Genomic DNA, 14650 nt, shown 5'->3' on the forward strand with positions numbered 1-14650 from the left:
AGCAAGAAAACTAAGGTAGAAAGGATATACTTGAGGCAAAAAATACAGAAAGGGAAAAAAAGCTATTAAGGAACCCAAGGAGGACAGAGTAGATGAAGGATTGTTGGAGCACTCGTTAATATATCACAGGAACAGTGTGACGAGGTGGATGGAAATCCACTTTACACAGTCTGACCCAACATACTACCATCCCAGGTAGAAAATAGAAAAAAAAAGTTTCAATTTTATTATGTGACAACATTGTGCAACTGAAGAGTTACAAGGTTACTTTAGCTTGTGTTAAACTCTAATGTTAAGCGGTTACTTTCTGCTTTTACTTAAACGTTTCATGGACAAACACAAGCTAGGCTACTTTTATGCTTACACTGGCTGTGGCACCTTGTGGCAAAAGATTCATACTTTCAGTTAAGCAGTCTGTAAATCAGTGACAGTAGCTCATTGATGAAAGACGGATTTTGTTTCCACTATGAAATCCTACTGTCTGTTGCAATCACCAGTAAAACCTTGTTCTTTTTGTATATTTCCTTGAAATACCGTGACGTAATTTTTTTTGAGGCCATATCACCCACCCCTACTGTGGACAGTTGTTTTTAATATCCACAGCACTTTCCAGAGGTGTGCTGACACCATTATTATATGTTTACAGTGTAAATAACAGAGTGCACTCTAAGAATGAGAGTGAGTCACCTATTGACTGTAAATAAATGAATGATAAGTAACTTAACAAATTTAATCTCTTTCCTTTCAACCCGAACTGGTCACTGCAGATGGCTGCAAGAGGTTTCTTCCTATTAAGAGAGTTTTTCCTTCCCACTGTCGCCAAGACCATGCTTATAGGGGTGTCATCCTAATCTCTGGGATTTTTATCTTGATTAGTTTAGGGTCAAGTCTTTATAATCGAAAAGGGAGTGACAGTTGTTGTGATTTGGCAGAGAAAATTGAACTACATTTAATTTAATTGATATAAAATGGCAATATTGTGTTTTATTATCCACAAGGCACAATGTCCATGTGGATAACACCAAATTAATACGGACTAAATAAATGTCCATCAAAGTCTGAAGACTTTAAATGATTTATTGTGTCCAAATCTGTTCATGACTTCACACTTATATAGTTTCTAGACAATCAACTAAAGACTAGAAATTATATAAGTCTTAAGTCTTGAACAGATTTAGTAAAAAGTCGGAGTAAAAAGGCAACATCAGGTCATACTGGAACTTCTGTAGACAGCACTGCTATCGATGAAATGAATCAATAAATAATGGAACTGAAACTGTTTACTTTACTTACCAACACTAGAACTGAGGGTCATTTTGATCTCTTGGCATTTTAAAACATATGTAACTCTGTTAAATTAAAACTCTGCCATCTCACGACTTTCCCTAAAACGGGTTTATTGATCACATAATGAACTTTGGAGTGTGTGGGATAAAAAAGAAAAAAAATTATGACAACTTAGACATCGGGTGTCATTCTGACCCAATAGAAATTCATGTAAAACAGCAATTGCAGAATGCCGGGTTGCCTAGCAACGCACTTGTTTGGACACATTATGATGTGAAGGCAGCTTTAACATGAGCCAGATATAGCTAGATGATATTGATAAATAAATATATAGGGAACTGTAGTTGGATAAATGATGAATAATTACCGCTGCGCTGAAAGGGTCATGCCTGGGATGTTGAGCCAGGTCAGAGCGGAGGAGTGTGTGATGGAGCACGTGGAGAACTGTAGCTGAACCGAGCAGAAAGCCCAGCATGCGGGGAATTAATCAGAGCAAATAAAGAGTGAAATCCAGAGCAGAACAGCTGAATCAGACATGTTTCATGCCTGGGGAGCAGAGCAGCTGCAGGTCTGGTGGGCGGAGGCAGATGAGGATGTTGTGTTGTACTTTTACAATAATTGATTTAGTACACAGTGTATCTTTCTTTTTCTTTAGCCAACTGTGGGCAATGACCTGTTCAATCTGTGTCACAGAGAGCACTTTGGTTTTTATACCTTCTTTATTTTAGCTAAACTAATACAGCCCACTATCCAAAACTCATTTTTAACTCTGTTTTTCTTCTACAATAATTAAATGATTTAGATCTATTATTGTGTTGCTCGGTATAATCTTTATTTATTAGTGAATTCCAGTACACACTTTAACTTTATATTCTGTAATGAAAAGATATAAATGTTTTGTTAAACTAGAACTAAAAACTAAACCCCCAATTTTTCAAAGTATAAAAAGCTTTTTGTTTTGTTTTGTTTTAATTCACAAATTAACTTCTTGAAGAACTTACTTCTTTGCACACAACTGCTGTTGTTGCAGGATTGAGTCAAAAAGCCACCAGCCCACAGGAATCCATGGCAGTTCTAGTGTTAAATAAACACATCGGTCTTATTTCATGTCATGGTTTTTGTCACGTCGCGAATGTAAATCCAAGATTCCTCGTCTCTTATCCGTTTCTTGACCTCTTCCAACTACTGAATGAAACACTGATTCAGATCAGATCTGACTCTCTGATAAATGCAGTTATTTCCACTGACTACTCATCTCTCTGTGTGGACGTGAGCAGGTAGTGTTCAGGAGGTCATCTATCTAGTGTTGCTAAAAATAAAATGCTCAAGCTTGAACCAAAACAATGAAGTAATACAAATCAAATAAGCAGAAAAATGTCCTCGAAAGTCTTTGCTCTTTAAAGAAAAACACTGCAGCTCGAATTTATGAGCCATCTATAAGCCGCTATTCATCCCGTCGCTCCTAGTATCTACACCGCACTTCACAGGCATCCAAAGTAAAACACACACACACCCTGTCACTGTTTGTTCTCTGCCGTATACGGGCAGCCTGAGGCCAGCACGAGGACATACCTCTAAGTTTATACAGCTCTCCATTGACGGAGTTTACGATGAACATGTGCGGAGCCTCGTCGCTCGTCGTCACCGAGGCGCCGATCAGAGGCAGCGAGCCACGGGGCTTCTGGCTCTTCCCCTGCTCATTGACAAAGTACTGCAGCTGTCCCAGCTCTGGATCCAACACAAAATACCTGCACAGGAGGAAAAGGCAGAGAGAGAGAATGAAGTTAAGAAAGTAATGAACCAGAGAAAAAGACCAGGGAACGGGAAATGGAAGAAGCACCGTGACCGTTATAATCATCATTTTGTTTTATGTTCTCATTATCTTGTTTACTGGTAAAAGCTTTTTTTATATATTCCTGCTGCACAAACTTTGTCCAGGATGTGGAAGAGAATAGGAAAACAAAGCGGGGGACATGAATGTATGTGAAATGGAGCAAAAAGAGACCTGCCGTAATAACACTCAACACCCTTAACATATCTCACCTCCCATGTAATGATGCCTGCAGGATATTATTCACCACATCTCTCTTCAGGCAGCACTCGTGAACAAAAAATTAAAAAAATAAAAAGAACAGCCCTTCATTTACATTAACGCCTGCTTTCAGCACCATCAAGCCGGCAAGCTTGATTCCAAATTACTCATGGTAGCAATTAGCGCGGTCATCTTGAGCAGTACCCACAGCCCGAGGCGTGGAAATTAAACCCCACATTTTCTCCTTTGTGATTAATGAATCACATTCAATCACTGGGTAATTGAATCCCTCATCGCTGGCTGGAAGATGCAAAGCCAGTCAGGCAAACTGAGGCAGAGACATTTCATTTCCTTTGGCCGGAAAGGATCGCGTATGACATTCAAGAAGCTGGTCCGTCGGCTCTGCTTAACACTTTGTTCTGGTTCTGCAGTTCAGCACAGACCACAATGGCACTGGGTGGCTATGGCTGACCTTTTCATGTTTTTGCACAGAGGCCTGAGGCAATAAAGGTTGTCTTTGTCTTGTGTTCATGTTCAGAGGCGCCCCGTATCATCCTCCTTTCCCTGAGATTCAACCTGTATATTAAAAAAACTAAACATAAAACTCTCCATGCACCATTACTGGAGCTGCAGTATTGATCAGCAAACCTAAGTGGACCTATTATGCTCATTTCCAGCTCCATATTTGTATTAATGGACTCAACTAGAGTAGATCTGCATGATCTGCAGTTCAAAATAATCTGATTTCATCCTACATTGGGCTGTGGTACATCGCCATCAAGTTCATCTCAGTTTTAGCTCCCGTTCCCCATCCACTCTCCTTTCAAGCCATCTTTCATCAGACTGGCCGCCCTTGCAAACAGAAAGTTTGAACATCGGCTGGATTTTAATGATCAGAGATAAAAGCTACTTTCGGCTGCTCTGTTTTTGTGCTTTTAGAACAGAGTGCCTTTATTTGTCACTGTACGGCGTACAACAACATTTCTAGTGAGGCCAAAAGAAGTGACAGTCAGCATGTGGGAGGAAACCGGTAAAACACAGATGAATGCATCGGAGGAAGAACTCGAGGAAAGTGCCGCCCATGTGCAAATCAAACATATGGACTTATTCTGGATTTTTAAACAAAGATTGAGCAAAGAAGAGAGCTGATTACCAAGTTACTGCCCATTTCAGAGTGAGCAAAGAAAATCACACAATCCATCACATACTTTATGGGCTGCTGGTACTGGTTAGGTACTGGAGTGCAGGTATGACACAACGTTTTTTAAATGACACCGCTGTACCCAAATCTACAAGAACTCTTATGTCACAGAAGACTCTGACCGCTGTCTCATATTCAAAACACCTGTAACAGTACAAATATTTATCAGGCTGTCTGCGCCACGCTCCCATTTTGCAGCAATAAAAACAAGTGACATGAGAAGAAGAGACTGAGAACTTACCAATGCATTGTGAGTTAAGCATCATGAAAATGTTGAATTATCATGGCGTCTCTGATGATATCCCCTCCTTGTGACATCATGCAGATCAGGACAAAAAAAAACTTTTTTAAAGGTGGAACTGTCTGAAGCCTGAGCTTTGGCTTCATATTGATTACTTGTACATACACTCACTGACGCTTTATTGGAAACTTTGGCCATTTTATATAAACATCTACCATTGTAACAGTTTTGACTTAACAGGTCTCAGCAGATAATTCACGACTTCGCAAAGGGGTGCAATTATTTTTCCACATGGGGCTAGGAAGGTTTGGAATTTTTTTCTCTATATGAATCTTAAATAGAACTTAAAGGTGCCATCTATCCACTCCATGTCACATGTGTCTTTTGGGTGTCTCAGAAAAGCTGTTTACTTCATGTTTCAAACACTGGCACCGTTTCCTATTTTCTTCATAACAGGTTATATTCTTATTACCTGTTATGAATCTGTATCCCCCACAGTTTAATGGAAACGCATCAACTTCCTTTACCAATGTATCTGCATCATTATTTAATTAAAAGGTGAAAATATGAGCCCCCATTGTTGCCCATCAGGTTAAGCTCGTGATCCGTTTTTTTAAGCATTTGCAGAGACCCAGGTTCAAATCCACCCTGAGGCCATTAACTGCATGTCTTTCCCAGCTTTCACTACTCACCTAAATAAAGGATAAAAAAGTATAAAGAAAAGAACATAACCGTCAGTTTCCTAGGACTATGCAGGCCTTTTAGATGATTAGGAAAAGCTGAGATGAGATGCTAGCTCTCATATCAGTTCTATGATATATTAGCGCAGAACACCAAAGGATCATTTCTCTAATGACTAAAGAAAAAAAAAAAAACAAAACAAAACAAAAATGTTTATTACCACAATAAACCAACATCTGCTGAACAGACACTGCTTTCCATTTATCATTACAACCTCAGCATTTATTGATGTGTGATCCTCAAACATATGCTGGCTCCTGGTTAAGCAGAAAGTCATTCAAACTGTGCGACACGCAAACAGAAATGCTGCGGATCAATCTTCTTTGTCAACTGACTAAACATTACGTTTGAAACATGACTCACACATGAGTCCAGTGAACTCAAAACTGTGCCTGTTTAAACTAAATAAAGTCGGTCAAGTCATGAAGTAATCTATTAATTATTTTTTTTGCTTGTGGGGTTATTTTTATTGACAAAAATGTTGATAGAAACACTGAGGCCAGCAAGTGTTGCACAAATCAGATTTTCATTGTTGTTTTTCTGTCACATCTCTGCAGCTACACTGGGAAACTGGGTTTTCCATATATTCCCAGCCTCTTTCTTCCATTTGCATCATGGTCATTCTGATTGGTTCCCAGCTTTCAAGGAGGTGGGTCGTGACTAATACAAGCATGTCAGAGGGGGCAACGGAGGGAGGGGGGTGGGGATGTATGAATGCATAAGAGCAGCAAATGAATGCAAAGAGCACCTTTTTGTTGAGACCCTGATGGACAGTGAATGGCAACCCTCCTTCCTGGATGCATTTTAGGCTTTTTTCATGCTGCCTGCATCTGTTCATTAATCTAAAAGAGCTCAAAACAAAGCAGTTTGAGTTTATGGCTGGAGGCATGGACACCAGGTCAAGCTCTAACTAAGAAATGAAATGAGGGATGCTGAATAATTTCTATGTTTTACAAGCTGCCTTAAAAAGATATTAAAATACTCGCACTTCAGGTGAGTCATGACAAAGTTTCCCTTGAAAGCAAAACAAGCATGTGTGTGATGTAACAAGCAAAGCACACTGACGCGATGGCTGATTTAAAATCTTGAGATAAACTGGAGCAGCGTATTCAAAAACCACTGCTTTAACAGCGCATATATCATAATTTCCTAACTCATTAGCTGCTTGCTAACTGCTCCATCCTCCACAGGATGCATTTTTCCCCATGAACCCTCTCAGCTCCAGCGAGCACACGGGGAACGCTGCCGTCTGAAAATTGATCCTTGCTCACAGTCTTGTCCCCTTCCATCAGGAGGGCTGGAGATTTATGCCGACCACAGCCATCCAGGGAACAATCTGCCTGCATCACTTTATATCCAGGGCTGTCTTCGTCGGCCTCACGCGCTGCATGTTGAGCTCACAGCAGTGTATCAAGTCTTATCCCCTGTGCAGTCAGCAGAATGGAGGCATTCACTGTTGACCCCCTCCAGCCAGTCTTTGCTTGTCCAGCAAAACCACATTGCAGACTTTTGATATGATGAATGGCGCCAGAGAGCAAAGTCCGGGCTTTCGTGGGCTCTCTCTGCTGATAAGCCGATACCGACCTGCAGGGCCAGAGTCTTGGCCCACAGAGACCTTTTCGCCTTTGGACGCAAGAGGCTGCAGCAGACCGCCGACCAAATGAAAAGATGATTAGTTTGGCTGCAGTAAAATCTAAGACAGTAAATCAAATTTCCAACTAGTATCAAACTTGATTCATGAACAATATTTTACAGTACCTTAGTATCTAAAATGCAGGCTGTGCATATGGCTCACAATCTGTTATGTGGGCTTTTGTCACTTTCAGGTGATATGTGAAACTTGAGGGCTTCAAAAGACACCCAACATCATGATTAAAAAAGAAAAAAGAAAGAAAAATGTGTCCTGGAAAAAACAGATTGGAAGGTGCTGAAAGAAATTTATGAGAATAAGCCTCACACAGAGATACAACATGGGCACTAAATGCATGGTGACCAAGCAGAACAGGAAGTTGAATATGCTCAGTAATATGTGCTAATGCATGATGAATTTGAATGCCTTTGTTACTCAGTTTAGATATTATAGTACCCTGAGGTGGGATTCTTTGTCGGCAAAGACATTCAATACCTTTAATGGACAAATCAATTCACTCAATGCAATCATGAAACAAATCACCATCTGCAGTCGATTTTCTGTTATCCGTCCTTAAAATATCAGAGAACGTGTCATCACGTAGGGTTTTATTGCTTCTAAATATACCACGGCTGTTTATTTTAAATCTTTATACATACTTTAATTAGAATTCATGTTCAAACTTTCTATCTCTAGAAACCTGTAGGTGCACTCAAGAGCAGACATCTGTAACAACATAGAGCTCGCTATAAATCACCACCATAACAATATTTGCACTTTAAAAAGAGCTTAGTCAAGCACATTTATCCACATCAACAGAAACACTACCATTTCCTAATGGATTTAACAATTGTGCTGCAGGAAATGGCTTGTCAGCAGGATTTACATCTCCTCGCTGCTCTTTTGGCAGTTAATTCTCAAATATGCTTGGAGGGACGTCAGAGTAGTGAATCACACTGATTATTGGCAGGAAAAGGGGGATCAATAAGAGAGTGATTGGCAACTATCAGGGAGATTACATGCTGCTGGCATTTTATTTTCCTGTAACATCATGAGAAGATCTTGACACTGCTGTGGCCAAATAAATTATACTCAATCATTTCATTAGGTACACCTTGCTAGTACTGGTTAGGAGCCACTTTTGCTTTCAGAGATGCTTTGATTCTTTGTGGTACAGATTCAACAAGTTACTGGCAACATTTCTTAGAGATTTTGGTTCATATTGAGATGGTAGCGTCACACTGTTGCTGCAGATTTGTTGGCTACATAACCATGATGAAAATCTCCTGTTTCACCACATCCTAAACATCCTCTACTCAAAGCACCACCCATAGTTGTTCATACCAAGCAGGATGGTTTCATGCTGTCATCAGAATCATCTTTTTTCCCCATGTTATTTATGCCAAATTCTGATCCTCATCCAAATGTCTCAGGACAAATCATGACTCATCAGAATCAGACAACGTTTTTCCAGAATCAGAATCAGAATCAGAATCAGCACAATTTCCCATTGTCCAATTTGATGAGGTCATTGTGAATTGTAGTTTTCTGTTCTTAGTTTGCGGGAGTGGCACCCAGTGTGGCCTCTGCTGCTGTAGTCCATCTGCTTCAATGTCCAAACCTTGTCTGTAGCAAGTGCTTACTTGAAATAGTTGTCTTCCTATCAGCTTGAAGCAGTCTATCTAAACCTCTCTAAAAATCACTAGATATATTTTTTTTTTATTATTTCGGGATGATTGTGCAGGAAAATCCAATCCCAACAGATCAGTAGCTTCTGAAAAACTCACACTAGCCCAGCTGGCACCAACATCCATGCCACATTCAGTGACTCAAATCACCTTTCCTCTCCTTTCTGATACTCAGTGTGACGTTGAGCAGGTCATCCTAACCATACCTAGATCCACAAATGCATGTACTTGATTTGCTGATAAGTCATGTTTTAACATGCAACTAAATAGATGTATGTAATAAAGTAGCTAGTGAGTGTAAGTTCATCATTCACAATCTCTTAACTCTTGTTTGCTTCCACAAACTTATCATCATAATAAATCTTTACCATCTGACGTTTTTAAACATCTAAACATTTCAGGCTGTACTTTTTGACCAGCTGCCATATCAGGGACATGGAATAGCGTCACAAGTGGGGGCAATGAAACTATTAAAAGGCTTTGTTAAAACCAGATGTTATTTTAAACATTCCTAAAAGTATACAAGAAAACTACACACAAGAAAACCAAACAAGACTTGAAGGAAAGGGGAAATGCAAAATGCTAACTCATTTCCCTTTCCCCTGCACTCTAATATCAAAGCTGGCCTTACAAAAAACAGAAAATTAGAACAGAAACCCAAGAAACAGCAAAAAGACAGGAGATACAGCCATTAAACAGACAGAAATATATCAACATGAAGCCAAGCTAATGCCTGCAGTTTTCTTCCCCTTTTCAGACACAGAAACACCCACCAGAGCTGCACCACCCCGACTCACAGCTTTGATCAAAGAAGCACAGGAGAGCTCCTTTTCCACTGAGTGCAAGTGCAAAGAAATTATTTGTTCATCACAGTACATCCCCCACCCTGCAGAGCACTTACGAAGACATGGATATAACATCTACACAACGCTCACAGCTTCTTATACAGGAAGACGGTCTAAAATGGAAATTGAGAAAGAGCTATAAATGGTATGAATTGTGTGATCGGCACACACTTCATACATATGCCGATAACCAAATTACAAAGAATTAAGTTAGATATCTGCTCCATGGAATGATGAATGTTACACCTGAGTTACAGCAGCAGAAGGTGACATTGTTTTTCCATTTTTTTAAAGTGTGTCGTCAACATTCGTCCCCCTGGAAACTAGCTGTGCGCTACAATCCACAATCAAAAGCTCACATTTCTACTTTTAAAATGACAAAAAGTATGTCCACTAGCGTGAAATGATCACACAGTAACCACTTGCAGGTAATGCATGACTTCAAAATGCAGACAGAAAAAGCTGCGAGAGGTAAACCAGGCCTCACAGATGGTACTTATGTGTCTGTAATAAATAAGCTGAGTATTTTCCTATCATTGCAGACATGCTAAATATGTTCCGAGTGTCTTTAAGTGGGAACACTTCACTGTGGCAAACTGATTGTTTAGTCTGAGAGGCCGGAGAATGCATAATGTCAACCTATTAATTCTCAAATGGACTCTCGTGACTTCTAGGGCAGCATTAAGAAGGAGATGAGTTCTCGTATGTGTGTTTGTCTGCACATTCAAAGGCTTCCTGACCAATCTGACTTCTGCACCTTTAAGTTTTAGTCATAGTCTCATTTCTACACAGAGCTGTTTGAGAATTAAGACTTGATTTAAGGATTTTGATAATGATTGTGTTCTTTTTTCCCCTCCCATCCACTATATTCTTTACCAACTATCCACTCCTTTTCAGCGTGACAAGGATATAAAAGGCTTTAAAATAGTTACTGATTTACAAGTCATAGTCAAGGTCAAATTTGTTTATATAGCACATTTAAAATAGCAAAATATAGGCCAATTCAACTTAACACTAAAATCCAGGAAAACAGAACACAATACACAACATTAAAAGACAAAAAATTATTAAAATAAAATAGGATTTAAAAAAAGACTTAAATGAATGTACAAGCTGAGCCAAGCAGATGTGCAGAGTTAGATCATTCCATATATTTAGTGCAAATGCTTATATTTTGATCACCTCTCTGTTTTAATCTCATTTGAGGAATGTGTTAGAGCAACTGGTTACATGACCTCAGAGTTGTTACAGGTGTGTGAATGTGAAGCAGCTCAGACAGATAGGAAGTCAATCTGCAAATGATTGACAAATCATCAGAAGCACAGAAAAAACATAAGCACACACAACTAGAATAAACTCTAAAAACCTGTTACCCTTTATTCTCTCTTCTAAATAAGTTTGACTGTGCTCTGTGTTTGTTACAAAACCTGTCTGACAACACTTCCTCTTATGCATGCGAACACAACATGCACCGTGTATGGTAATCAACTGTTGAATAACAAGCAGCTTGCAAACAACACTTCCTTTATTAATCTTTGTGACACTGTGCAAAGTTTACATCTGGGACATATGAAGGATAGATGGCATAAAGCATATTAATGATCTCCTTCATATTCACCCACACTTTTTGTCAGTGCATGTAAGGACTTTTGTTGATATTAAAATGATTGTGCTACTTGGTTTCCTTAAATATAAGTTATCTTAAATACACTTCAGAGAGGTTGGAGACCATTCCAACTGTAACACAGTAATAATCAGGGTGCAGGCCTGTTGCCAGTCCACCTATTTTATAGCCTCATAAGTTTCCAACTAACTTTAGCATATTGGCCATCAACATATGAGAAGTTAACCCATAGATGATAATGAAACATTTTCTGGGCACTTTGTCAATATCGCAGTAGGTAATTAATTAGGAAGTTGGATCAGCTGTCGTCAGAGAAACTGGCCTTTTTTCCCTCCGCTGTATTGTTTGACATTTAAACTCAGCATTCTTCCTCTGGCTGTATTGAAATTTCTTACCAGCATCGTATTGACAGGAAAGCAACACGCTATCTGAGGAACTATATTAAAGACCTTTGTATGCAAACACTGATAACAACGTCAACGTCAGACATTGTCAGAGCGCACAAATGTTGTCAATAAATAGAATGTTTCAGTCGAGAAGTATGGACTTGCTTTGTAAGACAAAAATGTAAATTTATTATTTCAAAATAAGCACTAAAAAGTTACCGCCGAGCATAGTAGCCAATTCATGCTGCCACTATGTGTTCAAAATGTAAAGAGTACCCAACCCTAACTCCCACACCTGCAGTCAATTTAGAATCACCAGGTAACTTAAGATGCATATGTTTAGGTTGTGGGAGGAAAAACACGCAGGCACCTAGAGAAAACACTTTGAACCATGTGATTTTTTTTTCTTTTTTTTGAGGAACATAACTGATCCTTTATAACTGAGGTCATCTGAGAGGAAACTAGAAATGCCTCGCCCTCTTTGGAGTGTAGAAGACGTGGCTTGTGATGTTTTTGTCTTTTCTTTTTCTTTCATGTGAGATTGTGTAACGATCAGTGGCGCTTGATAATTAAATAAATTAAACAGAGGAGTAAGTACTGCTCTTGTGTGTTGACTTTTGCCTTTGCATTTTTCACACGTATGACGCAGATGCATGTGCTTACGCTGGTGGGAGGAGCTTATGACAGAGACAAGACTTGCTGAAAGAAGGCTGTTTTTTCTTGGGGGTTTTTGGCTTTCCAGAATTCTGCAGTTTCAATGCTTATAATGCTGAAACTCTTGTTAACAACCCCATCTCTGTTTATTGGTTTTGTATACACTGCCTTAGACCATTTATTCTTATTAACCACTTTTTTATGATAAGCATTTCAATTAATCTCTACAGCACCTTCAGGCAAACTTTGAGCTCATTTGCTCTGTTGCACATTAAACCTCTTCCCTTCCAAAATCTTTCCTTTCATCAGTTCATCTGGGTATAAATGTGTCACTAGCTTTCCCATAATGGCACATTATTAAAGTCACACTGCCATTATTACAATAGTGTTATAATAAATGATTATTACTATATTACACTGACTGTGACTGTCATCAATGCTTAGGTTTGAAGGGTTTGAATCATTCGCTATCCTTACAAGTATAGCACGCATTTCATATGTGCATATATAAACAAAACTGACTACTTAGCACATTTTCTTCACACAAACGCACACAGCACCTACTCAACATAACGGTACTTCACGCTGACACATGGCCGCCCACACAGTGGCAGAATTAGCTCCACTCAGCTCTCCTGCCCACCAAGACACGGCCTGCCAAACACGCACACACACACACACACACACAGTTTGTGTTCCTCCACGTGATGAAACGTGACTGACAATGTAATTACTCAAACAATGTCTTCCACCGGGGCACGGCCTCTCCTCCTTCAAACGTTTCTATTTTTACGCTGCGGGCACTTACGGATATTAACTGTGAGCTGAACACAACCTGAGGAAGGATGGATCATCTGATCGTCTTCCTTCACAGGTATAAAAGAAACGGGTCATTTTAAAATCTGGTCCAGCTGCAAAAAGCCCTTCATTTTTAACCTAGCTGATTTATATTTCTCTACAGGCCCCATCCCATAGTAAACCTCTAATAATATATATATATATATATATATATATATATATATATATATATATATATAATAAATCTTTATCCCAGTTGACAGCAAATGCTTTCCTGAGCTCAGAGAAAGATGGAGAACTACAGCATAGGGTGTAAAAATCACTTACTGTGAAGAAATATGAACAAAAGCTCAAAACACAACAGTGAACCCACCATTCAGTCCTGATTCATTTCAAAACTAAATAATCTTGAAATTAAATAAATAAATAAAATGTTGCTGTAGCAGAATGACATTTTTACTAAAGATATTCTATAATCACTTGCTGGAATAGATTATTTAAAAAAATAATTACATTGGCTGCAATGGTTTCTGCTTTAAAAGCTTTAAAACTAGCTAAAAATAGAAATACCATATACAATAACAAAAGTAATGCTTCCTGACCTTCATGTTGACATATTATCAACATTACAGTTTTTCAGGGGTGGGGTGGGGGGGTTTGTTGTTTTTGTTTTGTTTTGCTTTAATGAAAGGACTACAAGTACTTCCAGTTAATTGTTTCAGTGTTCCTGGGTTTGTGACATGTTGGCCTTTCACTGCACAACACAAAATAAGCCATCAAGGGTGAAAACTCCCCCTACACCAGGGCCTGATTTTATAAAAGAAAAGCTACGGTCAATGCAAAATTTACAGAATAATTATGAATGTAAACCCATGGATCACCCATGTTTTCCTCTTCATGGGTGATCCAATCAAACTTAAGAGTGCAAAAGGTTTAACATGGCAGATTTAAATTATACTTTAAGCACTCTTTGGATAACTCTGCAACTTAAGCTAAATATTAATATTTAATATTAAATCATCTCAAAATGCAATTGCATATAATACTGTAAAAAAAAAAGAAGAAGAAAAAGAATAAATGAATATTCCACTACAGCAGATTCCTTTGAAAGACTGCTATCTGTTGGTGCATCCTCCAGTGAGTCACCCCTCTTTTACCCATACCTGCAAATCTCTGCACAGAGCTCACAGCAATCATGTTCATTTACTTTATTTACTGATATCTGCTTTAAAAGTTAAGAGTTTAAGAGTCAAGAAACGTGCCTGTAAGACCAAGTGTGGCTTCTCTGCCAGCAGCGACACCATTAGCTGCAAAGCCAACAAACCTAAGTGCACATAATAATTTCTTGATACTAAGAGTTTACAACCGCAGGATGTCACAGACGGCAGCTGCAAAGCTGAACCACAGTTCAAGGATTTTAAACAACAAGTTGCAGATCCCACCTTTGTGGGGAATTCTCATGGAGATGATGAATAAGTGCTCCATAGGACTGTTTCTATCATTTCTTTCTCCTGTAAAACTCC

At 39.0% G+C, this 14650-nt stretch overlaps 1 protein-coding gene across 3 annotated transcripts in view; it reads right to left on the reverse strand.

Moving 5' to 3' along the window:
- Positions 1-14650, reverse strand: part of osbpl10a (oxysterol binding protein-like 10a) — a 98542-nt gene that overhangs the window by 79408 nt on the left and 4484 nt on the right. For all 3 annotated transcript variants that reach the window (XM_084918811.1, XM_084918810.1, XM_084918809.1), the window contains exon 2: positions 2860-3035. In XM_084918811.1, coding sequence (XP_084774937.1) covers positions 2860-3035 — 176 coding nt within the window. The remainder of the gene's footprint in view (positions 1-2859; positions 3036-14650) is intronic.

Source organism: Perissodus microlepis, chromosome 22, assembly GCF_051167445.1.
Source record: "Perissodus microlepis isolate ML-2025 ecotype Zambia chromosome 22, ASM5116744v1, whole genome shotgun sequence".
Classification (NCBI taxonomy): Eukaryota; Metazoa; Chordata; class Actinopteri; order Cichliformes; family Cichlidae; genus Perissodus; species Perissodus microlepis.